This window comes from Rhincodon typus, chromosome 2 (assembly GCF_021869965.1).
Source record: "Rhincodon typus isolate 14 chromosome 2, sRhiTyp1.1, whole genome shotgun sequence".
Classification (NCBI taxonomy): Eukaryota; Metazoa; Chordata; class Chondrichthyes; order Orectolobiformes; family Rhincodontidae; genus Rhincodon; species Rhincodon typus.
In genome coordinates this window covers 134479574-134505184 of record NC_063333.1, presented here as the reverse complement: position 1 = coordinate 134505184, position 25611 = coordinate 134479574, and the positions used below count along the sequence as shown (strand labels likewise).

General features: G+C 41.8%; 1 protein-coding gene across 5 annotated transcripts in view; it reads right to left on the bottom strand.

Moving 5' to 3' along the window:
* fhod3b (formin homology 2 domain containing 3b) overlaps positions 1–25611 on the bottom strand; it is a 607059-nt gene that overhangs the window by 205577 nt on the left and 375871 nt on the right. For all 5 annotated transcript variants that reach the window (XM_048611383.1, XM_048611368.1, XM_048611373.1 and 2 more), the window contains exon 7: positions 20652–20746. In XM_048611383.1, the coding sequence (XP_048467340.1) occupies positions 20652–20746 (95 nt within the window). The remainder of the gene's footprint in view (positions 1–20651; positions 20747–25611) is intronic.

Sequence of the window (25611 nt, the reverse complement as noted above, 5' to 3'; positions counted from 1 at the left end):
ACAACTTGCTTTTGATAAATGTAAAAAAATGCACTGCAGGGTGATCAGACAAAAGAGGCCAAAAAGTCGAGGAAGAAATTAGGGAGTGCAACCAAAGGCTCTGTCAGAGGATGGAATTTTAGAAAGGGTCTTAGTTGAGGTCAAGAGGGCTGTAGAGGTGGAAAGGAGGGAATTTCAGAGAAGTGCTATTTTGGGGTTGGAGAGACAGCTCCAACCCACCCTGTAGATGGTTTTCATTTTGCATTATGTGCAGTTTTATGATTTGGCTCCATCCTGTAGAGAATGCATTCATTCCTTCAGCCTGGTCCTAGAGGCTAAAGAACATGAGGTCATTGAACTTTCACACCACCTTACTCTCACAATGATCATCTCATCTGATAAGCGTCTGACTATTATAAAAGAGCCGAGAAGAATACAAAGACTTAGTTACCAGCTTATTAAAATTCTCTAAGAACTCCAAGATAGAATGCATGGGGTATTGTAACTGAGAACGTGCAGTGCAAGAGCCATTTAAGATACCATTTTTGTTCATACTTGTATACTACAGAAATCGAAATCATTTGTGCTATAACAAACATATTACAAACATTAAACATTCATATTAGACATTAACCCTACCAGAGGTCAAGGGATGTCATTGAAATACAGATGCAAATTTTTCAAAAGTTCTCCTGTGCATTAGCTTACAAGTAATCACTTATCACCAGCAAGACAGATTCAGTTCACTTGAACTAGACAATTTTGAATACGTGCCCAAAACCTCCCTCCCAAAAAATTACTACTTTAGTTTGAGTGACAAAATACCCACAAACTATAGGAAGGATATTATTAATTTGACAAAGGGTTCAGAAAAGATTTACCAGGATGTTGCAAGTCCTGGAGGTTTTGTGTTATAAGAGGAAGCTGGGACTCTTTTTCCACTGGAGCATAAGAGATTGAGTAATGACCTTGTAGAGGTTTATAAAATCATGAGGGGCATTAAGGTGAACAGCAAAGGTTTTTCTAACCTAGGGTGGGGGAGTTCAAAACTAGGGGGCATAGGTTTAAGGTGAGGGGGGAAAGATTTGAAAGGAACCCGAGGGGCAACGTTTTCACACTGAACTGACAGAGGAAGTGGTAGATGTAGATACAGTTATCTCATTTAAAAGACATTTGGACAGGTTCATGAATAGGAAATGTTTAGAGGGACATGGGCCATATGCAGGAATGCGGGATTAGTTTGGTGTAGGAAACTTGGTCAGCTTGGATGTGTTGGACTGGAGGGTTTGTTTCTGTGCTGTATGGCTCTAAAATCCAAGTTCACGGTCAGTTTAAAATTATAAAAGCTCCTCAAGGTTCCTTTACTAGATATGCATCCTAAAGCTATGACCAGCTTACAAGTCAAGTGCCTCTGGTTGCATTTCCTGCCAGCTTTTAAGTTGTGGGAGAAGCTGCACGCTGTCTAGGATTCAGCATGACCAATTATTGCAATCCTTCCTAGCTCATACCTTTGTTTAGAATGAAGTTTCAAACAGTGAAAATTTCCCTAAGATCCTGAATCAAGTATAACTGGCCTGGCTTAAATATGTGCAGGGACCTCCATTCCTCCTCTCGGGAAGACTATGATGGAGACCCTTCTTGCCCAGCCACTGTCACCCTGTACTGGGACCTTTCATCATGTCTATCCATCCCCAATACTGGAAGGAGGAAAACCCCACTTCACTCTGCAAATTGAGTTACCCATTACCTTACACAACGAGAAAGAGTGAGAGGTGGAGGAGGATGGCAGATATGGAGAGTGGGAGAGAGTTGAGGATAGGGAGCAATAATGAACTTGTCTATTAAAGAGTTTGCAGCCTAAGAGACCATTCAGGCTGGCACACCTGGGTATGTTGGTAAGGAATTATCATGGTGACAGCAGATCCCATAAAATTGAGCCCAAGTTTTGCTGAAGATGTCCTTTTATACATCCTCTCCCTTTTACATAGTTTAATGTTCAGTCACTGATAGACCTTACCTGACAAAACTAAGCAAATTTCAACAAACTTCCTCTTTATTCTTTCTCAATTTAAAATATTAACCTCATTTTTCCCTTAAAAGTTGCAGTGGTTTCTATTTTATAAATTCTGGGCTAATTTTGCTGCTTCATTTCAAATGGTTAATTTAAAGATGAATGCTACAACTTTAGAAGCAATTTGCAAACGAGTGGAGAACACAAACCATCAAGTTGCTTCAATCCCAATCTTGTATACTATAGTCAGAAGTCACAGGACACCAAGGTTATGGTCCAACAGGTTTATTTAAAATCACAAGCTTCTGGAACACTCCTCCTTGTCGGGTGAAGGCTTTACCTGAAGTGACTTCACCCAAAGGAGCAGCGCTCTGAAAGTTTGCAATTTTAAATAAACTTGTTGGGCTATAGCCTGGTGTTGTGTGAATTCTGACTTTGTCCATCCCAGTTCAACAATGGCATCTCCATGTCATGGCTTACATAATATTTGTTTCTCAAAATACACTATTTTCTCTGTTACTCGGAAGGTGCAATATGTTTGTCCAGTGAACAACTCATTCCAGCATTGACATGACAACAGGGAAACATCCTGGGTTAGAAAAAAAAAAGAGGGCAGGGGGCGCGGTGGAAGGAAGGTTTACTCCTGGCTGTCCATCTCCTACTGGTATGTTTTTGATATTTCTGCCAAACATCTTAAACCCATACCATCTGGTTACACATCACTCTGACATATCCCTACACGTGTGTATCTGTGTTTTTACATGGGGGGTGGGGGGCTGCGCACATATATGCATGTACATCTTTGTGAATGTGTGACCAGCCCAGTCTCTATTAGCTTGATACAGTTTAATTGCTGAAAAGCCAGGACTGACTGAATTCAAACATTGTAACATGCACTGTTCGCTACTCCAGATTCAAAGATACGAGATTCCTCTTGTCTGCATCTTAGAACACAAAAGAACTGAACAAACACAGCCGGAACATACCCATGGCATCACAGTGTAGTATACAACTGATCAAGCAACACAACATAGGGTAACGGCAGACTAGTCAAAACATATGGCCCTTAAACAGCATGTTCAAATAATGGAATGCTCCATAAATATCTGATTAAAGACTTGGCATGGCACATTATCCACAATCAACAGCCAAATAATGCCTCCAGGTGCAGCACATTTCATCAGATGGAATTCCAATGCAGTGACGATGCAGAATTTGTAACATCCCCAGCAACATGCCAAGGTACCGCTGTGTCACACTGCCATTTGTCACTGTGCAGATCCAACTTGGGTGACTGCCCACAGCAGAACGCACGACTAATCCAGCAGTAACTGAGAATTACTGCACACAGTCTTCTGCTCTGAATGACTCAGTTGCAACAATATCAAAGGGCAACTGAGCCATCAAAACAACAAAAGAAATTGAGAATGTGTATTAAGATAAGGTAGACTTAACATTAAACTGTGTAAAAGGGAGAGGATGTATAAAAGGACATCTTCTGCAAAACTTATGCTCCGTTCTATGGGATCTGATGTCACCATGGTAATTCCTTACCAACATGCTCAATAGCTATTCTTAAGAAAAAAGGTGAATTTAACCCTTTAGTACACAGGTATGAAAGGACAGGGCTAGATAAAGCAGAGAGTATAAAAAAAGATCAGAGGTAGATTAGGGCGGGGGATAAGTTATGAATTTCAGAAGAAATGCAATGGGCTTTGAGCAAGATGATGTGAAGGGCAGTGGCTTATCAACAATGGGAACCAGAGGAAGGGGAGAGCTATTGAAGGCAGTACTGGCATATAGATAGGGGACAATTGTTTTCCAATGCATTTTTCACACAGCAGCTCTGGGTTTTGATCATCTCCAGTGCTTCCACTATAAATATCTTTTCGTGCTATTTTAACACCTGTGAACCATCTCCACCATTTTTCCTTGAATGGGGTATTGAGCAGTAAGTACATTTTGGTTTCTTTTTACCTCTCCTTTGAGCTGAATGGCAAGATTTGAGGTGCAAGCAATTATGTAAAAAGAGCATTTTTTTTGACATATGTGATGGTTACTTTAATTGTTAGTGCACCAGGCTTGGTGACAAAGAATGTCAAATAAGTAAAGACACCCCCAGCACTGACTGGAATGACCAAAACCAGAGTATTGGGTGACTGCACTTTAAAAAGTGTTGCTGCTTGCAGCTGCTACTGTATATAAATTCCAAACAAAAAGTACACAAATTAGTACCACATTTTCAAGTCACTTTGGGAGAGGTTCTTGAAAATGCAATGATTATTCCAGATGACTGCTCTGGCATTAATAAGAAGGCCCATGTTGAAAAAAAAAGTCCAGAGGGCAGTTTTTTTTTTCCTAAAACATTACAACTTCACACCCTTTGGTCCAATCTTCATTTCCTGAAACTGCATACTGCCAATTTGGGCCCATTGCTGTGCAAATGAATCTTCTTTCCAACCACTGTGGGGGTAAAAAGTGACCTTGAACTTGCTGTCTTCCCACAGTTCAAAAGCAACATATGCTGTACATGAAACACTACATTGCAGTGTAAATTCATCAAAATCTGATCCTGAGCAGCAAGCTACTAATTACAGAGTAAATCAGCACTTAGAAAAACACTGATGCAGTGTATTTGCACAACATATATATTGTTACTTACTGTCAAATTTGACGCTACTTTCAGTCCAAAAACACAATACTAGGGGGGATATCAGGCAGCATCTACAGCAAAAAGGGGCAAAGTTAACCATTCATAATGGCGACCTCTTCTTGGAGCTCTAACTGGTACTTTTCTCCACAGATACTGCCTGACCTGCTGAGCATTCCCAGCATTGTATGTTTTCACTTCAGGAAGGAATTTGCTCTTATACTAAGCATTTTTTTTTTTAAAAAAATCTGACATAGGGAGCAGAATTTGGTTCATAAGCATTTTGAACGTGCAGACTGCTTCAGCCTTCTGCATAGCAATGTTCCTTCCACATTTCTTTCCTGATGCCTTCCTGTAAATTACCTCTGACGATTGCTACAGGTTAGCTTTGTAGATTGTACACGGACAAAATATTTTTCAATCCTCAATGCTCACCCGGTTGAAGCTGCTGCGTCTTCGTGCACAGACATGTTTTGTCACAGCTATGTGAACAGAAGCACCCACATACTAGTTTACAGAACCTAGTCTGGCTAAGCTAGTCTGAGCAACTGTGGCATTTCCCAATGACCAGCGAGAGAGCAGATCCTGAAGGAAAAGCCAGGAATAGGACAGATGTTATCCTTGCAAGGGAACTGGCTGCAGGGCACATGAATATCTGGAAGCTGCGAGAGCCAAAACGCTCACAAAATGTTGGCATGCACAGGATGAGGATTGCTTTCCTCTTAAAAGGCATTTGGTTTTACAGAGGTGTCACCTCAGCCTGCAGGAAGTTAATCCGAGAAGTGAGGCAAGGAACGATCAACATTTTTATGGGGATGCGACCAAATTAATAGCAAAGCAAGCATCCAGGAAGACTTGCATTTTGTGTTTGAAATTCCTGTAAAATTTCCAAGACAGTATTAGAGAACTCAAGGATGTTACTGGGACTGGAGAGTTTGAATTGTAAGGATAGGCTGAGACTGTTCTCCCCTGGAGCATAGGAGGTTGTGGATTGACCTTAGAGAGATAAGTTTAATAGCAATGGTCTTTTCCCTAGGGTAGGGAAGTTCAAAACTCCAAGACATAGGTTTAAGGTGAGAGGGGTAGGTTTTAAAAGGAGCCTGAGGGGCAATATTTTCACACAGAGGGCAGTGCTAATAGGGAATGAACTATCAGAGAAAATGGTAGATGTTGGTACAGTTACAACATTTAAAAGACATCTAGACAGGTACATGTTTAGGAAAGATTTAGAGGGATATGGGCCAAACACAGGTGAATGGGACTAGTTTTAGTCTGGAAAAATTGGTTGCCATGGAAGAGTTGAGCCGACAGGTCCATTTGCGTGCTGTGTGACTCCAAGTCTTGAGCAACAGCCAGTGTATACGTATTTAAATAATAAAATTAAACATCATGATAATCCTACCAGGCCATAGGGCTGCTCTCTCAGAGAGAGATGATTGGTGGTGAGTTTACCTCAAGGGTCACCATGCCCAGGCGAAGGGTGAGGTTGTGAAGGAGAGTCCTTCATGATAACCTCAGCTGGTGTGGGAATTGAACCCACCCTGTTGGCATCACTGTGTATCACAAATCAGATGTGCAGCCAACCGAGCTAACCACCAAGTACAAAAGACTCAATCTGCAATTAAAAAAACCTTAATCTTACTCAGTAGTCCTTATTCACTATTTGCAATGTAATTAGTTTTTGCAAAAGACTCATTTAAACAACACATTTTGTGAGGATGAAAATTTTTATCATTAAGTTCAGTTCTCAATCCTTACTTACCTCTTGAAAGGTGATGCAGTGCACTCCGGTAATAGGGTAATGAGATGATACTAACTCATTTGTACACTTTCATTTACTACTGTTGAAAATATTTTTGTACAAGCATTTAATGCTGGTGTCTGTATATCTTGCTGTATGTTTTCTAATTTGCTAATCACATTTGCTGATGTTAGATGATAAAGTCATAACAAATACAAGCCATGTTTTGACACAATGAATTTGCAAATGCTTAAACTTTGGCTAGTTTTTTGCTGCTCACCCAATACACAATCCTGCATACTGTAATTACCAGAAGACTGCACATGACCAATTCAGAACCAGAGCTCAGACTACATTTCAAGCTCTTTGGAAATGACACAAAATGAACAGAGCTACTTTCCAAAAACAGATGGCTCTTTCTCTTGCTGCGTGTCTTGTAGGATGCCTTATAGGAGAGAAAGGAGTCTGGAGCAGCACGTCTGTGGGAAACATTGTTGCTACAAGCTTGGGGACCCTGCCATTTGCATCAAATGGGTGTCAGATGCCCGTAATACAAGAAACAAACAAAGCTACCTAGCTGCAACTTTCCCCACATCACTCAATTAATGGCCTGAGGACAGGTTCACAAAGCTGGAAGGACTCTTGCCTTTGGGAGTTGAACAGACAGCAAGTAATCTTTACACCGAAAAAAGGTGGGGAGGGATTGCCCCTCATTGGAGGCACCTATTCTCCAACATTTGTTATAATAAAAAAAAAATGCTTCCACAGCCAGCCTACCATTGTGGAGCGGGGAGATAAACTGTACTTGCCTCTTTGCAGGGTCTAATTCCAGCTTTTCGTCAGGATTCAAGCTTACATGACGACAGTTTTCAACCGAAGGCCAGTTACTAGCTGGATTTATTACAAAGACATTTTCAGTACACATTTTCATTCTGAGAGGCACTGTAATCGGACAAAATGTATTTCCAATATATTTCCCTCCATCTTACAACAGAGGCTGAATGGTATGGATTAAAGAGATTAGGTCAGGATCTCCTGTTTAATTATGGGATGCATTTCCATGGATCCAATAACTTTACCAGATTTCAGCATTTCACCTAATCTCTAGCTTCCCTTCAAATGATTCTGTGAAACAGCTTCTAACAAGATGTGAACCTCAGGCCTGTAAGCACAGGAGGTCAGGAGGGCAGGCTCCACTCTTATCCCTGCAGTGCTAGACTCAGACAGGGGATAAGAAATAGAAATTAAAACAATATGTGCGATATAAATCTTTAATCAACCTTGTTGTATCAACCTCGTCCTGACATTCCACTCAGTCTTTGGAGATTAGTCAACAGCACTTTGAAAATGGATTAGTTTCCACTAAAAGTGATGCCGTTTGGGAACCGAGAGCAGGTTAAAGACTCAGAGGAGAAAAATTTACAGTTAGCAAAAGATTACAGACATGAAAAAGTTAGAAGCTTGGCCTTTCTTCTTTATAGTTTTTGGCCAGGCTTGTGTTGACACTATGTATTTCAATCTCAGTTACTCGTCCCATCAGAAAATAAACAGCGGCAACCGTGCAGCAAATGTAAAAGGCATGCCGACAGCTATTTGCCACTGTGGATGTACAGCCTAACCCAGGAACACTTATTATAGAGGGACTGAATACAGACATGCACACAGAGCAGCATCTGAACAAAAGCCTAACACCTCAGGATCGGGCAATTATAGGTCAGGGGCGAAGAGCCACCAAACAGCTTTCCAAAATGAGTACATTTCAGAATGTCCCAATGTGCTGAGGATTCGTAAACAACTGGGTATTTATACAGGGCTTTTTAAACGTTGAAAAGTGTAGATGGAATCAGATCGTGATCAACCAAAGGTAAGGAAGGTTCACAAAGAACTTGGTCAAAGGGTTGGGTATTAAACAAGAGCTGGAGATGGAGAAAGGGAAAATGAGCGAAGGACTTAGGGAGAAAATTCCAGAAGGTGGAGCTTAGGCTGTTGTAGGCACAGCCATCAATTGTTGGAGTGGGTAAGAGGATCTGTTTAAAAAGCAAGATATTCCAATAAAACGTCAGAGTCAACAGGAACATGGACTTAGACTAGATTGCCGAGCTGGGGGCGGTCAGGTAAAATACATTATTATTGACTTAAAGAAGAATGTTTTCCTGCCTTGGGACAAGCACAGAGTCAAGTTGTAAGAGATGCAGGTCAAGAGAGATAAAGAGAGTAGTTGGAGTTGTGAATGAAACCATCAACACGTATAGAGGTCTGTGAATTGGCAGTGTCAAGGGGGTGACCATGAATAAAGGTCCATGAGTCTGTGTAGAATGAGGGGTTTAGGAAGGACAGGAATACAGTGAATTCAGAGCAGGGAGGGGAAGGGGAAAAGAGATGTAGGCTAAAATCACCAAGGTCAAAGAGTTATTCAGGCAGACATCACAGGAGGAAAGGAAAGAAAAATTCAATGTTGGGTGTTGCTGGATAGATTTCAAAAGGCGAGGTGAAAGGGGTGGAAGTGAGGCAATTCAACAATTAGGGAGAGGAAATAAGGTGAGACTTGATAATAAGCACCGAGCCAAATTTCCAATTTGGGCTGGTGAGATAGTGGAAAGTACAGTCAGCCAAGGAGACTTCAGTAAGGGGATGTACTGTCACTACCCATGAACCATATTTTCATAAAGGTCAGGATGTCAATGCAATTGGCCCCAATCCAGGAAAGATCAGAAAGGGTCTTGATCAGTCATGTGTGGATGGGTGGTAAGTAACAGTGATTGTTGATGGCTTGGCAAAGTCCAAGGATGCAAATGGCAAGTAGGATGAATGAGACTGACAGAAGGTTAGGCACCCAAGTGAATAAGGGATCACATATTTAAGACAGAGATGAAGAGGCATTCCTTCTCTCAGAGGGTTATGAATCTGTGGATTTTTGTTTGGCCACAAAGAGTGTTAAAGTTTGGTCATTAAGTACACTTAAGACAGAGTTATACTTTTAACCAGCGAGGGAATCAAGGATTACGGGGAAAAGACAGGAAAGTGGAGTTGAGGATTATCAGATCAGCCATGATCTCAGTGAATGCAGGGAAGTTGTGTAGAGTGAGAAAGCAGAGGAACTGAAAGAACGGGACAGTTGGCAGTGCTTCACACAAAGAGCAATGACAACTGTTTCATTGGGCACAGGGGGAAATGGAGTACACCTCCAAGTTTGGGACACCAGGAGGAATGGAGTTGTGCTGGGATTCGATGGCCAGGGGCTAGAAGTCCTACCCAAAACTGAAAAAAAGAGAACATGACCGGCTGACAGTAAAGGGGAGGAAACAGAATGACCAAAAAGCAGGCAAAGAGATAATAAGGAGATAGATAGATGGAAAGACACAGAAGCATTTCCTTTTACACTAGCAACACAGTACCCCAATGAGAGAAAATAGCCTGTTGCTAGTTGAGAAAAATGTGAGCATTTAATACGTTCAGAGGCACATGTTGAAAATATTATCAACTCTTGCTCTATGTAACTTAAACACACTGCAATGAATGCTTCCATACCACATTTCTCAAAACTTTAACAGAAAACTCATGGTTTAACTGCAAGTGAAGTCAGTGACCGAGCAATGAAAAAGTTAGCTGGAAGTGCGAGACCAAATCAAGGAGGTAGCCTGATGACACTTGGTTTCATTGAGTGGCAACTTCAGAAGTTCATCATTTGAAGTTTCACATTATGCTGCTTGTTTTTTGAATGCATCTGAAATGAATATGCCATTTGAATGGCAGTCAGTGGAGTTCTTGGGCACAGAACATCATTTACCTCCAAGTAAGGCAAGCTTACTACTCTCTTCCTTCAAGCAGGTATACGGATGGCACTTTGGGTACGGCCACTGGATGTACAGAGCTATTAAAGGTATCCAATTACAAAGCATTAGATTTCACTGAGATGATGGATATGCAATTGGCTTTCACAATTTACTACAAACAGTCATTAGCAGGCACAGCCATGCCAAGTAATTTACTCAAGAATTTTTCCAGTTCTCCTTGCAAAATGTCAAGAAATTTCCTGGCCATCTCTTTTTAAAAAAGATGCACTGCTGACAAAGTGAGCATTAGAAGGAAAACTAATACATTATCTGTAGCAATGAGAGCTCCAAAATGTAATCTTTCTCCTCCAGAGGTTGAGAGAGATTAAATTTCTTTGATAAACAGGAACTCACACCATTGAATAGAAGCCCTAACTTTTTGCAGTGAGTTTAATTGGCTAATTAATTTGCACACTCAGCAGTTTCTTGAAATTCATGGGGAGGTTAAGGACAAGCTGCAATTTTGACAAGTCTGACAAGAAAGTGGTGCTACTTGCAGCAATTTACAGTGCTCTGGGCATCTTTTCTTCACCACGAGTTATTACCTGATCTATGTTAATAATGACAAGTGACATTAATCTTGCTATTATTTTGCCAGCAAAGACTGAGTCATTATTTTTCCCCCTTTTCCCCCCAGGCTTGTGGGACAGAATTAATAGGTACTGAAGTAGGCTGGTTATGTTAATAAGAGCAAAATACTGCTAATGCTGGAAATTTGAAACAAACACAGAGCGCTGGAGAACCTCTGATCTTCTCTCCACATCTGTGAAGAAAGATACAGCATTAATGTTTTGAGTCTGGTTCGACTCTGCATCAGAACTGAAAGGCATCGGAAATTTTATATTTTGCTACTTTTGAGAGTTGTGGAGGAGGAGCCGGGGACAGTGGAGTCCTAGTGCAGAAGACAAAGGGATTGTTGACAGCGGTGAATGAGAAAAGATGCAAAATGGGTATAAATTAAAGGTGTGAAAGGGAGAAAATGGGTAATCTCAACTGAGATCAAAATACATAAGACACAAACAACACAATGCTGTGGCAGTTGGGGTGGGAATGGTGGAGAATGCAACAAAAAATAAAAAAATGGACAACACACACAATGCAGTCAGTTTCTGAAGCTACGGAATTCAACATTGACACCTCGAGACTGGGCACGTGCCCAAAGGGAAAACGAGGTGTTGTTCCTCAAGCTTACGTTGTGTGTCAGCGGAATGTTGTAGCAAGCCCAGGAGAGAAATGTTAGCATGCCAGCAAGGGGCTTATTGAACTGCAAGGTCAGGGTCATTCCTAAGGACAGAGCGGAGGTGCTCCAGCTATGTTAGATTGGTATCCATTGCATAAATTCCATTAGCTTCAGGAGTCATAAATTAAGCTGAAGCTTTTATTTCTGAAATTTAAGCTTCAACTATTCACTGCTCTTCATACCAAATAAGGTCAGCTAAGAAGTCCTAATTGTGCAGTTAGAATAGAATGGAGTCTGATGCAACAAATAGTACTTGTGTTTTCAAATTCATGTAGTGCGCCGTAGGATGAAGAGGCAGTTAAGAACTGAGGCGGACTAAAGTTAGGTTTGTAAGAGAGGCTCCAATTTATGAATTGCCCTTTATTAGCCTGCATTTTATTTCAAAACTGGTCAAGAACACATGCCTTCAAGGCCCAACATCCCTTTCTGATTACTTGTACAACCAAAACGATTCAGAACACAACAGAAGACCTTCACCTTCCGCACTGCAAGCACGGTATTTTGTTTCTTTTTATAAATATTGAATTAGAGAACAGAGAGCTTGCTGAAACTGCAGCAGCACAAGCTAATTTTGTACATGCGATTAGTCAGTTTCTCTGAACTCGATGAAATGGAGGCACAAATCTAAATATTCTTCACCTAATTCTTTCCATCGTGAGTAAAGTTGGCAGTTTTGCTAACGTATGAAGTTTTATGTTGACAGGCTTTATTGGACGCACTGGCAGACTTTTATCTCTCAGTCAGGCACAAGACATGCCTCAGGGAGCTGCAGGCTAATCTCATCAGCTCACTGCCCTGTAGTCACAGCAGCAGCCATGGGTGGGATCAGAAAGCAGACCCCAGAATCCAGGGAGCTAGAGGGGTAAGTGGAGTCACGTGATAGGGAGGAAAAGTGAGGCCAAGAGGGTGAGTGGGAGCCCTGATGGAGAGGTGGTGTGGATGATGGGCATGTGGAAAAGGAGTATCCATGGTGGAACTGACCTTAGTGGGTGTCTCACCGTAGAAGATTTTTTTTGTTTGCAGTTTTATGCCAACATTCCTAAGTTTGGGATCAAGCCAGACTGGTCCAGGAGAAGGCAAGGTCAAACACTGCCTTCAATCATGAGCTGCTGATTATATTTTAAGACTAAATATTACAACATACAGCATTCAGAAGTATAGCAGGTCCTACCTTATTGCCAGATTATTGAATGGAAATGGACAAACTGGTGGACAGGGCAGATGAAGTTCAATGTAGTGAAGCTGTGACTAAGAGACAATACCAGACTAACCTGGAGTCCCAGACTAACCACATGAACACATGCCGGCTGTGGCAGCACTTACAAAATATAATGGGCTACAGAGCAAAGTCCAGTAGGATCGCTGGCAACACTGCATTTCTTCCTGATGGGCTCTATGCTCGTTTTGAACAGAAGGTCAGTGAATGTGCCCAGAGCCTCAGGTACGTCTGTACCCACAGTCAACACCGCAGACATTAGATTGGTCTTCTGGAGAGTAAATCCATGGAAAGCGACTCGTCCAGGTGGCGTCCGTGGCCGTGCAATCAGACTGAGTGGACCAGCCGACGGGAGTGTTTTCAGACATCTTTAACCTCTCCTATTACCACCCGCTTCAAGAAGACCACTACCATCCCAAGAAAAATTAGACAATGTGTCTCAATGACTACCGCCCAGTTGCTCTGACATCCATCATTATGAAATGCTTTGAGAGGTTAGTAATGACACACATCAACTCTAGCCTCCCAGACTGCCTCGATCCATTACAATTTGCCTACCATCGCAATTGGTCCATGGTGGACACCATCTCCCTGACCCTACACTCATCCCTGGAACATCTGGATAACAAGGACACCTACATCAGGCTCCTACTTATTGATTTAAGGTCCGCCTTGAAAACCATATGCCAAAAAAAATTCATCTCTAAACTCCGAGACCTAGGATTCTGCACCCTCTCTGCAACTGGATCCTTGACCTCCTGACGTGCAGACCTCAATCAGTCAGGATTGGTGACAACACCATCTCCACAACAATCTCCACAAGGCTGCATACTCAGCGCCTTACTATATTCCTTGTACACTCACAACAGTGTGGCCAAATTCAGCTAAAACTCCATTTACAAATTTACTGATTGCATCACTGGGAGTCGGTCAGATCTCAAACAATAGAGGACTCAGTACAGGATAACGAGATTGTCACCTTTACACCATGCCATTAAGGTCTCAATCTCTCTCTGAATGGTCTGAAAAATGAAGGAGCTGGTCATTGTCTTCAGGAAGCAGAGTGGAGAATGTGCCCCTGTCTGTATCAATCATGCGGAGGTGGAGGTGGTGGTGGTTGAGCGCCTCAAGTTCCTTGGAGTAAATATCACCAAACTGTCCTGGTCCATCCACGTCGATGCTACAGTCAGTCAAGAAAGCTCACCAACACCTCCACATCCTCAGAAGGCTAAAGAAATTTGTCATGTCCACAATGGCTCTTACCAATTTTTATAAATGCACCATATAGAGTGCACCTAATCCGGATGCATCACAGCTTGGTATGGCAACAGCTCTGCCCAAGACGGCAAGAAATTACAAACAGTTGTGAACGCAGCCCAGTCCATTACACAAACCAACCTTCCTTCCATTGACTCTGTCTACACTTCCTGTTGCCTTGGAAGAGCAGCCAACATGATCGAAGACCCCTTGCACCCCAGTTAGACTTTCTTCCACCGTCTTCCATTAGGCAGAAGATACAAAAGTTTGAAAACACGTACCAACAGATTTAAGAACAGCTTCTTTCCTACTGTAATCAGACTTATGAATGGACCCTTTATATTAATCTTCCTTTACACCTTCTCTGTAGCTGTAACACTATATTCTGCATTCTCTTATATAAACCTAATGTACTTGTGGATGATTTGTAGCATGCAAAACAATGCTTTTCACTGTATCTTGGTACATGTGACAATAATAAATCAAATCAAAATGTACATTTTGGCATGACAAAAATTGAAAGCTGGTCTAAAACAAAGCATAGTATTCTAAAGGCTGTACAGGAGTAGACAGACCTGTATGCATATGTGCACAAGTCATTAAAATGGTGTCAGGGCAGGTGTTAATAAGGCACACGTTTAATCTACTCCATTAACATGAACATTGGTAAACAAAAATAGGGAATTTATGCTAATCTTAAATAGGACACTGGTTAGACCTCAGCTGGAGGATTGCGTGCAGTTCTGGGCAACACATTTCTGGAAGAATGAATGCATTGGACAGAGTGCAGAAACAGTACGGCAGAATGGTTCCAGGGATGACAAACTTCAGTTATGGGATGGTTTGAAGAAATTGGCACTGTGTTCCTTGGAGAAAGGAAAACAGAAGATGATTTGATTAATGTTTTCAAAATCATAAGAGGTCTGGATAGACTAGGAAGGAAAAAACTGTTCCTGCTCATCAAAGGGTCAAGAACCAGAGGGCATATTTTAAAAATGTTTTGCAAAGCAGTAAATGCACGATGAGAAAGAACATTTTTCAGAATGAGTGGTAAGAATCTGGAGTGTACTGCTTGGAAGTGTGCTGGAGGTAGGTTCAACTGACATATTCAAGAAGGTGTTGAATGATTATTTAAATCAAAACAATTTGCCAGTGTATGGAGAAAAGACAGGAGATTCTCACGAAATCAAAATACTTGCAGTTGGTGCAGGCACGATGGGTCAAATGGCTTCATTCTGTTATGTAAAAACTATTTGATTCTGTGCAAAACAAACCAATAAACTCTCCAGCTAATGCTCATCAGTTGTTGTGCTGATTAGTAACAATCACCGCATGCTTCCCTGCATGCATTTCTGACATGCACATGGTTAGACTTTAGATTCTCCACAAGATTTTCTTGCTCCTCTTAACTCCGCCCACAATTTATGCCCAGCGAGGTACAGCTCCATGACATCGTCATCAGGTTCCTCCAGGGCCCTGAAGTCCTTACACCTTCAAGCTTTACTCCCCTATCATAAACACTGATTTGCACACACTGACCTAGATTACTTATTAAAATGAAACATTTACTGTGCATTTTTTCCTTATGGCTCACAGCGCTCCCCAGTCTTTGATTTGATTCATCTTCGTCAATAGGGGAGTAAGGAAAGTCAGTGACAAGATATGGAAATGCTAGAGGTAAAGGTGCACTTTCTAAAATCTTTCACAGGATGAAGTCATCACTGGGCCAGCATTTACTGCCCATCCCTAATTGCCCAGATGGCAGTTAAGAGTCAACCACATCGACATGGGTCTGGACTCACTTGTAGCCCAGACCAGGTAAGGATGGCCGTTTTCCTTCTTTAAAAGAACATGAGTGAACCAGATGGATTTTTCCTGACAGCTGACAAGTGGTTTCATGATTACCATTTGACTCCTAATTCCAGATTTTTATTGAATTCAAATTCCACCAGTTGCCACGGTAGGATTCGAACCTGGGTGACCAGAACATTGCCTGAGCTTTCTTTTCCTCTGCTGGCTTATATTAGATCAGCAGTGCTTGCTGAAGTGTCTTGGTTTAACTTAGCTGATGCAAGAATGTATGGAAAAGTTTGCTTTTCTTAAATTCATCTAGGAGACGTCGGCACCACTACCCCGGCCAATATCTATTGCCCATCCCTAATTGCCCAGAGGGCAGCTAAGAGTCAACCATATTGCCATGGTCTGGAGTCACATGTAGGCCAGACAAGGTAAAGACATTAGTGCATCAGATAGCTTTTCCTAACAATGTGCTTCAGCGTTACTTGCATCTGGATCAGGTCATGGTATTAATTCATTGAGAAAACAGTGATGTTCTATGTGCACAGGTACCTGTTTCCTACTTCACTTCAGCACTGTCCTGTCCTTCAAGTTTCTTATACGGGGCATGAATGTACATGTTGGCTTGGAAGTTATTTGGCTTGATGCGGACTACGTTCTTTAAACTGTTGCTTGAAGAAGTGACCTCTTTACCCACAAGGAATACATTTTTGTACTATGGCTGGACAGCTTTAGCTTTACTCAGATGAGGTTTTGAAACTACACCCGGGCTAAGCTACTGCGGCATTAGATTGCCTCGGATTCTGCATTGAATCTTCACACATGCAATAATTTTCAGGTGAGAGATTGCTATTCTTCTGTCAAATGCTCTTCTGCGCTTTAAATAGTAACCATTCTGTCGAATATTCTGCATTTAATAGAATTTTTGCTGTATAATGCTTCTTGAACAATTTTCTAGACTCTATCCACTGCTATTTCGATAGCTTATCCTGGAGCTAGGTCCTGTTTTGTCTACTTCATTAGTGGCTGATTTATCCAAAGATCAATGACAATTCAGTTGTAAAAGAGCTCTTATTGTAGGTTTCCAGAGTTTCATGGTTCAGACAGCTTCATTACTACCTACAAATTGTTTTGGAGTTAGTATCTGCTATTGAAGAGTGTGCCCACTAGTGTCCAATTTGTTCTGGAAATGAAATATTGACCAAATCTGTCAGGAGGTTGTCAAACATAATTGATTTCTCATTGCTCTGTTATCTGTGTAACACAGGATTTGATGTTCTCACATAGGAGAATCTCTTGTGGCACAGTGGTAGTGTCCCTTCACCTGGATCAGGAGGCTAAGGTTCATGTCCCACCTGACCCAGAGATGTGTAATAACAGGTCTGAATGGGTTGATTAGAAAAATAGGTTTTCTTTTTAAAAGAAAGAGCAGAGAAGTGTGCTAATCTGTTCTGCATTTGATTTGGTGTCCAATCATGAAGCTACTTGAAATTTTTGGCATTGTGCTTTCCTATTTGCTGATCTATAAAATGGATCTAACAGCTTGAATTTTTCTGGTGCAAAGACAGTAGAGGTAGATTTTGTAATAACGCCTGATGGTTGATGGGTGCTTGCAGTTGTTGATTATTTTTATCTGTATGATAAATTGTTGGTGTTCTGATCGCATTGGACTACACCCATTTTGTTGCCTTGCTTTCTTAGCTGATGACAGTTGTTGCTACATTTTTGGTGTTGGAAATATTGTTGTAGAAATACCAAAAACTCTGCTGATTTCATTTCTGTTTTCAATATAAAGTTTGGTTCCCTTTACCAAAATGGCTGAAGAATATCAAAAAGATTTGTGGGTAGAAAGTCCAAAAATGGTGTCAATCAATAAGAATTGGTGAAGTTTTAAACTGCATCAAAATTGGCTGCTGTGACCTCAGTCACACCATTTGTGTGTGCCTGAGGCATTTTCATGCCAAATTTGAAACTACACAATCAGATTCACCCTTTTATTCTTTATCTTCAACTTGTTTTAAAGCAATTAAAATGTCAATTAAAATGCTTAGTTGCTGAATAATACTTATGTTTCTCATTCAAACTGTCAAAATAATAAATACTACGCTAACTTCACTGTTGCAGATCCTTAAACTTTGATTAAACATTTCTTCGCAGAATTTACAATCGATGGCAAAATATTGTCATTCCTGGAAATCTGAAAGGAAAACAAGATGCTGGAGAAACCCTACAGATCTGTCAGCATCTGTGGAGAGAGAAACAAAGTTAACATTTCAAGTCAAGTATGGCTCCTCTTCCAAAATCTTCAGGTTCCAAACAGTTGCACGAGACTTGAAATTTCTGAAGGAGGGTCTAGGCCCGAAACATCAGCCTTCCTGCTCCTCTGATGCTGTTTGGCCTGCTGTGTTCATCCAGCTTTACACCTTGTTAACTTGAAATCTTAACAGTTTTTCCTCTCTGCACATCTGCTGCCAGACTGGTTGGGTTTCTCCAACACTTTCTGCTTTTAAAACTATTTTTACTCCCAATTTTTTTGTTTCGATTGATTTATTTTAAGCCCTTTTGAAGAATCTTCTTCACTTGCTTGTTGTGAACTGTCATCAAGTAAATTGTTTAGAAATTGTGAAAACATAGTTAGAAACCCTGACACTGTTTGAGAGCCTAGCTCTTGGGGACGGAAACAAAACTATTTCTTTTCTCTAAAGGACCAGACATGATTTGGGAGCCCAGTCTTTTCATGGGTTATCTATCCAGATTTCTCTTTGATTACTCATGCACTTTAAGTGCTCTCGCTGCTTTGCTCATTTCTCCTATTACCAGTTGTAAAACATACTATTCCGAAACACAGAAGATTGCAGTAATTTCTCTGCAGAAGTTTCTGTTTCGAAATCTTTTCTTCACAGCAGTTCACCCTCCAGTTTTTCTGGCTGCCAGTTCTTCTTAAAGCCGTCCCAAAAATATTTGGAGGAAATAAAACTGATTTTTTGAGCGCTTCGCTCCAAATCATTTGGAGGTCCGTTTCCTGATCCTCACTCCTGTGATCACTTTCCAGGCAGTGAATCCAGTTGCCACCGTTATATTTAGTTGTGCAATTTGTTGCCCAAATCCATGTGCTAGGGTTCAAGACTGACTTAGCGAGAAGAAAGCCAGGTCAAGAACTATTTAAGTTTGGGCTTCTTTTATAATACACTATTATATTCAGACTAAATACTACAACACAATGGTATTCAGAGGGATACCAGGAACTAATCTTCCTGTTACATTATTGAAAGATTATTTGATAACCTTTACTGCCTAATGGTAGTCAGCTTACTCCACAAGCTTCTCTCTTCAGTAACACTAATGTTCTCATGGCTAGGACTACCTGCATTACTTTTTGCCCTCTTAACTCTGCTTATACTGCGTTAGTCATGTCCAGTGAGAAGCAGTTTTTTAACATTGCAAGACTGTTTCTTCGTCCTAAAGCCCTTGCACAACAGAAGGGAAACGCCTTGTGGGAGTTATTCCTCAATCTGTCACATCCAACACCCGAGACGGGTGCCCCGCCAGGCTTTCCCCGAGATCTCGGAAACATGGAAATGGATGGGAAACAGCTTTAAATAGCAAACAATCGGTCATTTAAGGGTGTTAACTGGGGCGAGGGTGGGCATAAAACTAGACAGGGTAACTGGGGCGAGGGTGGGCATAAAACTAGACAGGGTAACTAGGGCGAGGGTGGGCATAAAACTACAGACAGGGTAGGAGGATGTGGGAAGGCAATGTGGGGAATTTTACAGACAAGGGAATCTAAAATATAGTTTGACTGTGGATTTCAAACTGGTTTTGTTCAGCGTAGATGTTGAGCGTGCTCCCTGACAGCTGGTTTTCCTTGACCACTGACTCGGCACAACCAAGCGTTTGACAACATTCCAACCAGCCACACCGCTACCAGTGATCACTACGAGCCAACTTCAAACTCCAAGTCTCCTGGAATCTGATCTAAGTAAACACAGGACACACACTGCAAGCACCTCAATTACAGCAATAAAAAGAACTAACTGTTCACTGCTTCACCTCATCCAAAGGCAGGCCAGATCTATGCAATATTTCTAGAAACCTATCAACGGATACTAATTTGTGTCTATTTTACACTACGGCCTTACTCCATTGTTAAATCAAAAGGGCGCAACTTCTTTCCGATGTATACCAACAACTTCTGCAATTCTCACGGCTGCATGCAACAGAGAAACAAAGAGTGGAGGAGAAAAGCATCAAACTTGTTGGGGAATTATCAGCTCTGCTTCAGGAGCTCTGGCTTTAAAGAGACAAGGTACTATACTAAAACATTTCAAATTTCAGCCAGAGTAGTCTGGGGCTGTGGCCCACTCCAAAAATAGCCGTGATTCTGACAGTTTTGTCGATGCTTTTTTCGGTTTACCACTCTTAACTGCTGATCCAGAGAGTAGTTTAGTTGACAATAAATCATATTCACTAAAAAGGTCAAAGTCTTGTTGGCTAAGAACACAGTATAAGAACCATTGCTTGTACAATGTTCCATTATAACTGCTTAATGGATGCAAGCTATAATAAATGCAGTTTAAAGGGCATTTTCTGAATTTGATTTGTCTTCCAAGTACATTTCTTACATTATGTGTGTTGAGGGAAGAGACTGAAGATGATGGTGCCATGTTATTGGTGCTGTATGTACGGCACCAGTCTCTTGTTCTTTCTCGCCAGTCTTTTCAGTCAGTGGCTCTGCTCAGTCCTATCCCAGCACAGGAATTTGCTGAGATCACTAACACTGGTTGTGGACAATCATTAATGCATGCAACTGCATCATTGTGTATACAAGGCATGCAAATATGTGACAAATTGTTCTGGGAGAGTTATACAATTTGCAAATTTACAACGCAGTAGGTGGTTTTATAATACCCTTATTGCATCTTACCTTTGATCCTATGAGTGTGTAGAGCCATTGGATAGTTTCATTGTGGTCAATCACCCCATTCATTCCATCCACATACAGCATAATCTGGCCAAGAGCTGCAAAAACAAAAGCAACTGCATTTATTTAATATCCAGAGCTGGTCATGATGGAGCATAAACAGCTGGTGTCTCGGAAACATAGCTGCAACTGTTGTCAAATACTGAAGCAACGTTATTTAATCTATTTTCGGCTGATCACAGATTCTGAGGTTTACTCAAATATGTGAATTATCATCCAACAATAAATCAGGTTTTAAGAATATTTAGATTTCTGGATCACAACCTTCCATAACAGTTTAGATTAAATTACAAAAAGTAATTTCTGCTGCACTGATAGTTCAGTGGTCAGTCACATGGTTGTGCAACAAGTTATGTAGACCCATAAATGGCTCAGCTACGGTATGTGACCTTTGATGAATTTCTTTTGGTTCAAAGACAAGAGTAATTAACATTTAATTCGTTTCAGAGCAGTAGCATTAGAGACAGTTAATCTTAAACCTTGTGTGAATATTAACACAACGGCAATTGAAGGGAATGTGAACCAAGACCCAACCTTGACTTATATTGGAATAAGCTGCCCTACAGAATTGTCTGCTGACATGGGATCTGGATGGAATACTCCATTTCATGGTTGAAGTAAATCCTAGAAGCATCTGTCCTGCTTCTTAGCAGAAGCTAATCACAGGACAGTCCTGAAAAATCAAGTCAATTCAGTCTCACCAGGCTATAGGGCTGCTCTTTCAGTAAAGAGAAACAACTGGTGGTGATTTAGCCCAAGGGCCACAACACCTCAGGCGAGAGGGGAAGAGGTTGAGAAGCATAGCCCTTCATGGTAATCTGAGCTGGTGTGGGGATTGAACCCACACTGGTCAGCATCATCCTGCTTCGCAAACCGGTCATGCAGCCAACAGAGCTGTAATGACCCCCAGTCCTGAGAATAAGCGCAGACCAGTCATTGGAATGGTCTTGAGAACGAAGTCTCAGTTCCTTCCCTAAAGAAAGATAGAGGGCAAGAGTTAAACTTCAACTTCTATGGTCATAAGAACTGGAGAAAGATGCCCAATTTCTCTAGGAATATGTGACTGTTCCAAAGGGCTCTTATGAGGCAGTGGCAGTGTCTCTACTTCCAAATCAGGAGGCCCGAGATCAAGTCATTCCTGCTCTGGAAATGTGTAATAACATCTCTGAACAGGTTGATTCGAAAGTATCTACATGGCTGTTCCATCCAGGCAAACACCTTATGGTTCTAAAGGTAGAGAGAGATGTATACCTCTGGTCAACCATCCTGTAATAGACACAACACATTTATACCAAACATGTTGATTTTGATAAAGCCACTTACGTAGAGAAGATTTAAACTGAGAAACCTCATTAAAGGACTGTGGCTAATAACAAAGAACACCTTCACAAGCAAAAAGGCATGCAAATTAAGACCAGATCATTTTAAAAAAAGTAATTAAATAACCTTTTGCTTTTGAAAGTGCGCAAGTTATAGAAGGCTAAAGACAGCCAGCTAAGGACTTCAGTTTTAAGGGAAAGGATCAAAGGCCCCGAGTACTAACATGAAACATGTAACAGAAAGATTTGAAACAGCAACTATATTATTATAGACCATCCTCAACAGCCTGCCCTTGCAAAATCCCAAAACAGAACATCTACGAATAAAACATGGTTCTGTGATTGGACAGGACCACTTGAACAATCCTGAATGAGATCACAATTAGATTGGCCATCATCTTGTTGAGTAGCAGAGCAGGTGTGAGGTACAGAATGACCTACTCCTGCTCTGAATTCATATTTCTGTCTACGTTTGGTTGATGTGTTCTAACCGCTATATTAACAACCAGTTTAAAGATATCAAGTCAAGCTTGTAATATGACTCACTTACGTATGAGATAAGTAATGCACATACACACATATAAAAGGTGTATGTTGAAGCCTCACAGCTTTTTTTTTGAATATTTAGGAGCTTGGGGAGCCTACAATTCTCTACTGCTTTATCCAGTACCAATCAATCAATATCCATTTCCTCCTGTAGTATAAATTGTGGGGGCCTGTTTTCACATTCTTGTGTTTGTCCTGCTAAATGCAATTTAAGAAACTTCGACAAGATGTCTCTCTTTTCAGCAACATTCAACTAAACTCATGTCACAATAACATATTGGAAACAAGCTTTCCTCTTGATTTGTCTTTTAAAAAAAGTTTTAAACATGAATATTTTCTTGATATCAGCTGCTGTCGAGGATGGGATGTACATTATTTCAGGAACATGAGGCGAATCTCCTCAGCAATCTAACAGAGATGACAAGGTGTAGAGCTGGATGAACACAGCAGGCCAAGCAGCATCAGAGGAGCAGGAAGGCTGACGTTTTGGGCCGAGACCCTCCTTCAGAAATGGGGGAGGGGAAGGGGATTCTGAAATAAATAGGGAGAGAGGGGGAGGTGGATAGAAGATGGATAGAGGAGAAGATAGGTGGAGAAGAGACAAACAGGACAAAGAGGCTGGGTTGGAGACAGTAAAGGTGAGTGTAGGTGGGGAGGTAGGGAGGAGATAGGTCAGTCCAGGGAGGACGGACAGGTCAAGGGGGCGGGATGAGGTTAGTAGGTAGACGGGGGTGAGGCTTGGGGTGGGAGGAGGGACAGGTTAGGGAGGCGGGGACGAGCTGGGCTGGTTTTGGGATGCAGTAGGGGGAGGGGAGATTTTGAAGCTTATGAAGTCCACATTGATACCATTGGGCCGCAGGGTTCCCAAGCGGAATATGAATTGCTGTTCCTGCAACCTTTGGGTAGCATTGTTGTGGCACTGCAGGATGCCCAGGATGGACATGTCATCTGAGGAATGGGAGGGGGGAACTGAAATGGTTCGCGACTGGGAGGTGCAGTTGTTTAGTGTGAACCGAGCGTAGGTGTTCTGCAAAGCGGTCCCCAAGCCTCCGCTTGGTTTCCCCGATGTAAAGGAGGCCACAACGGGAACAGCAGATGCAGTATACCACATTAGCAGATGTGCAGGTGAACATCTGCTTGATGTGGAAAGTCTTCTTGGGGCCTGGGATGGGGGTGAGGGGGGAGGTGTAGGGGCAGGTATAGCACTTCCTGCGGTTGCAGTGAAAAGTGCCGGGAGTGGTGGGGCTGCAGGGGAGCGTGGAGCGTGGAGCGTGGAGCGGACAAGAAAGTCCCGGAGAGAGTGGTCCCTCCAGAAAGCAGATAAGGGTGGGGAGGGAAAAATGTCTTTGGTGGTGGGGTCGGATTGCAGATGGGGAACAGCAACTCATATTCCGCTTCGGAACCCTGTAGCCCAATGGTATCAACGTGGACTTCACAAGCTTCAAAACCTCCCCTCCCCCTACCGCATCCCAAAACCAGCCCAGCTCATCCCCGCCTCCCTAACCTGTCCTTTCTCCCACCTATCCCCTCCTCCCACCCCAAGCCACACCCCCATCTCCTACCTACAAACCTCATCCCGCCCCCTTGACCTATCCGTCCTCCCTGGACTGACCTATCTCCTCCCTACCTTCCCACTTAGACTCACCTCTACTGGCTCCATCCCCGCCTCTTTGTCCTGTCTGTCTCTTCTCCACCTATCTTCTCCTATCCGCCTCCCCCTCTCTCCCTATTTATTTCAGAATCCCCTTCCCCTCCCCCATTTCTGAAGAAGGGTCTAGGCCCAAAGCGTCAGCTTTCCTGCTCCTCTGATGCTGCCTGGCCTGCTGTGTTCATCCAGCTCTACACCTTGTTATCTCAGATTCTCCAGCATCTGCAGTTCCTACTATCTCTGAAGCAATCTAACAATTGATTTTGCAGCTGTAGACACTGAGTATTCAGAAACAAAGGACTTCAATTTTGACATATGCTGTATTAGAAGAAAAATACAGTGTCAGAATCTTAAGTCAGAGGAAAAAATCCACAAGGAATATACATAATCTTAAAAAATACAACAGATATTATGCGGAAGAGCGTTTCAGGCCAAGAGGGAGATGAATATAAATGCACATCTGTTCATCAAACCATTTGTAATCATCTATTCATACTGAAACACTTAAAATGTAATAAAGTTCTCTTGGTTAAACCCAATCATGACAGGTCAAATAGTTTCTGCCAAATTCATTGATAGCTGATGCCAATCTCTAAATGGGAACATTTGTTAACCTTTTATGTCCAGTGTCAGCTTTTGATCATTCGGGGCATCCAACGGAGATTCCAAAGATTTGTCCAATGTTCCAGATCATCTACTTACTTCACAGATTTCGTGTTTTAGACTAAGAAGAATATCCTGTTTACCTTCAATGTTTTTAGCTGTCAGGAAGAACACATTAAATGTCCTCCATTCTAGAACCTGAACGGACACCAGCAGATAATATCCCAGGCTAATATCCATAAATCTTTGGCATCAATGACATTATTCTGCAGAAAGGAAACCTGGCTTATTTTGGTAGTTTGTAGGAGAATAATATTTAAACTTAGAAATCTATAGCAAGTAGACCTCCCTAAATTACTGCAAGAAGCAAGGATTGAAAACTCAAGAAGCTGCAAGGAAGCTTTCCCTTCAACCTGCACGGTATCTTTGTTGAGAATCATAACTCATTGAATTAGAAAAAAAAAAGTTGCCCTGGTTGCAAAGCTGTAATACATGGGTTGGTCCCCTCTAACAGTGGCAGGAATGCATAGAATCCTGAAAGAGAACACACTTGCCCATCAGTTCCTCTGCTCCTTCCCCTCTCTATCACTTGCTCTCGTTCCCTCCTCCCCTCTAAGTAATGTGTGTGAAACCTTTCACCTACAGTATGCAGGAGCCATAATATAGGAGTATGGGATGAGGGAGATGGAGAAGAGAGAGAAAGAAAGCAATCATTCAGCTGTTAACCCTCTTCCCCCATTCAATTTGACAACGGCTGTTCCCTGCAGTAAATGGTTTGCACCAGTGA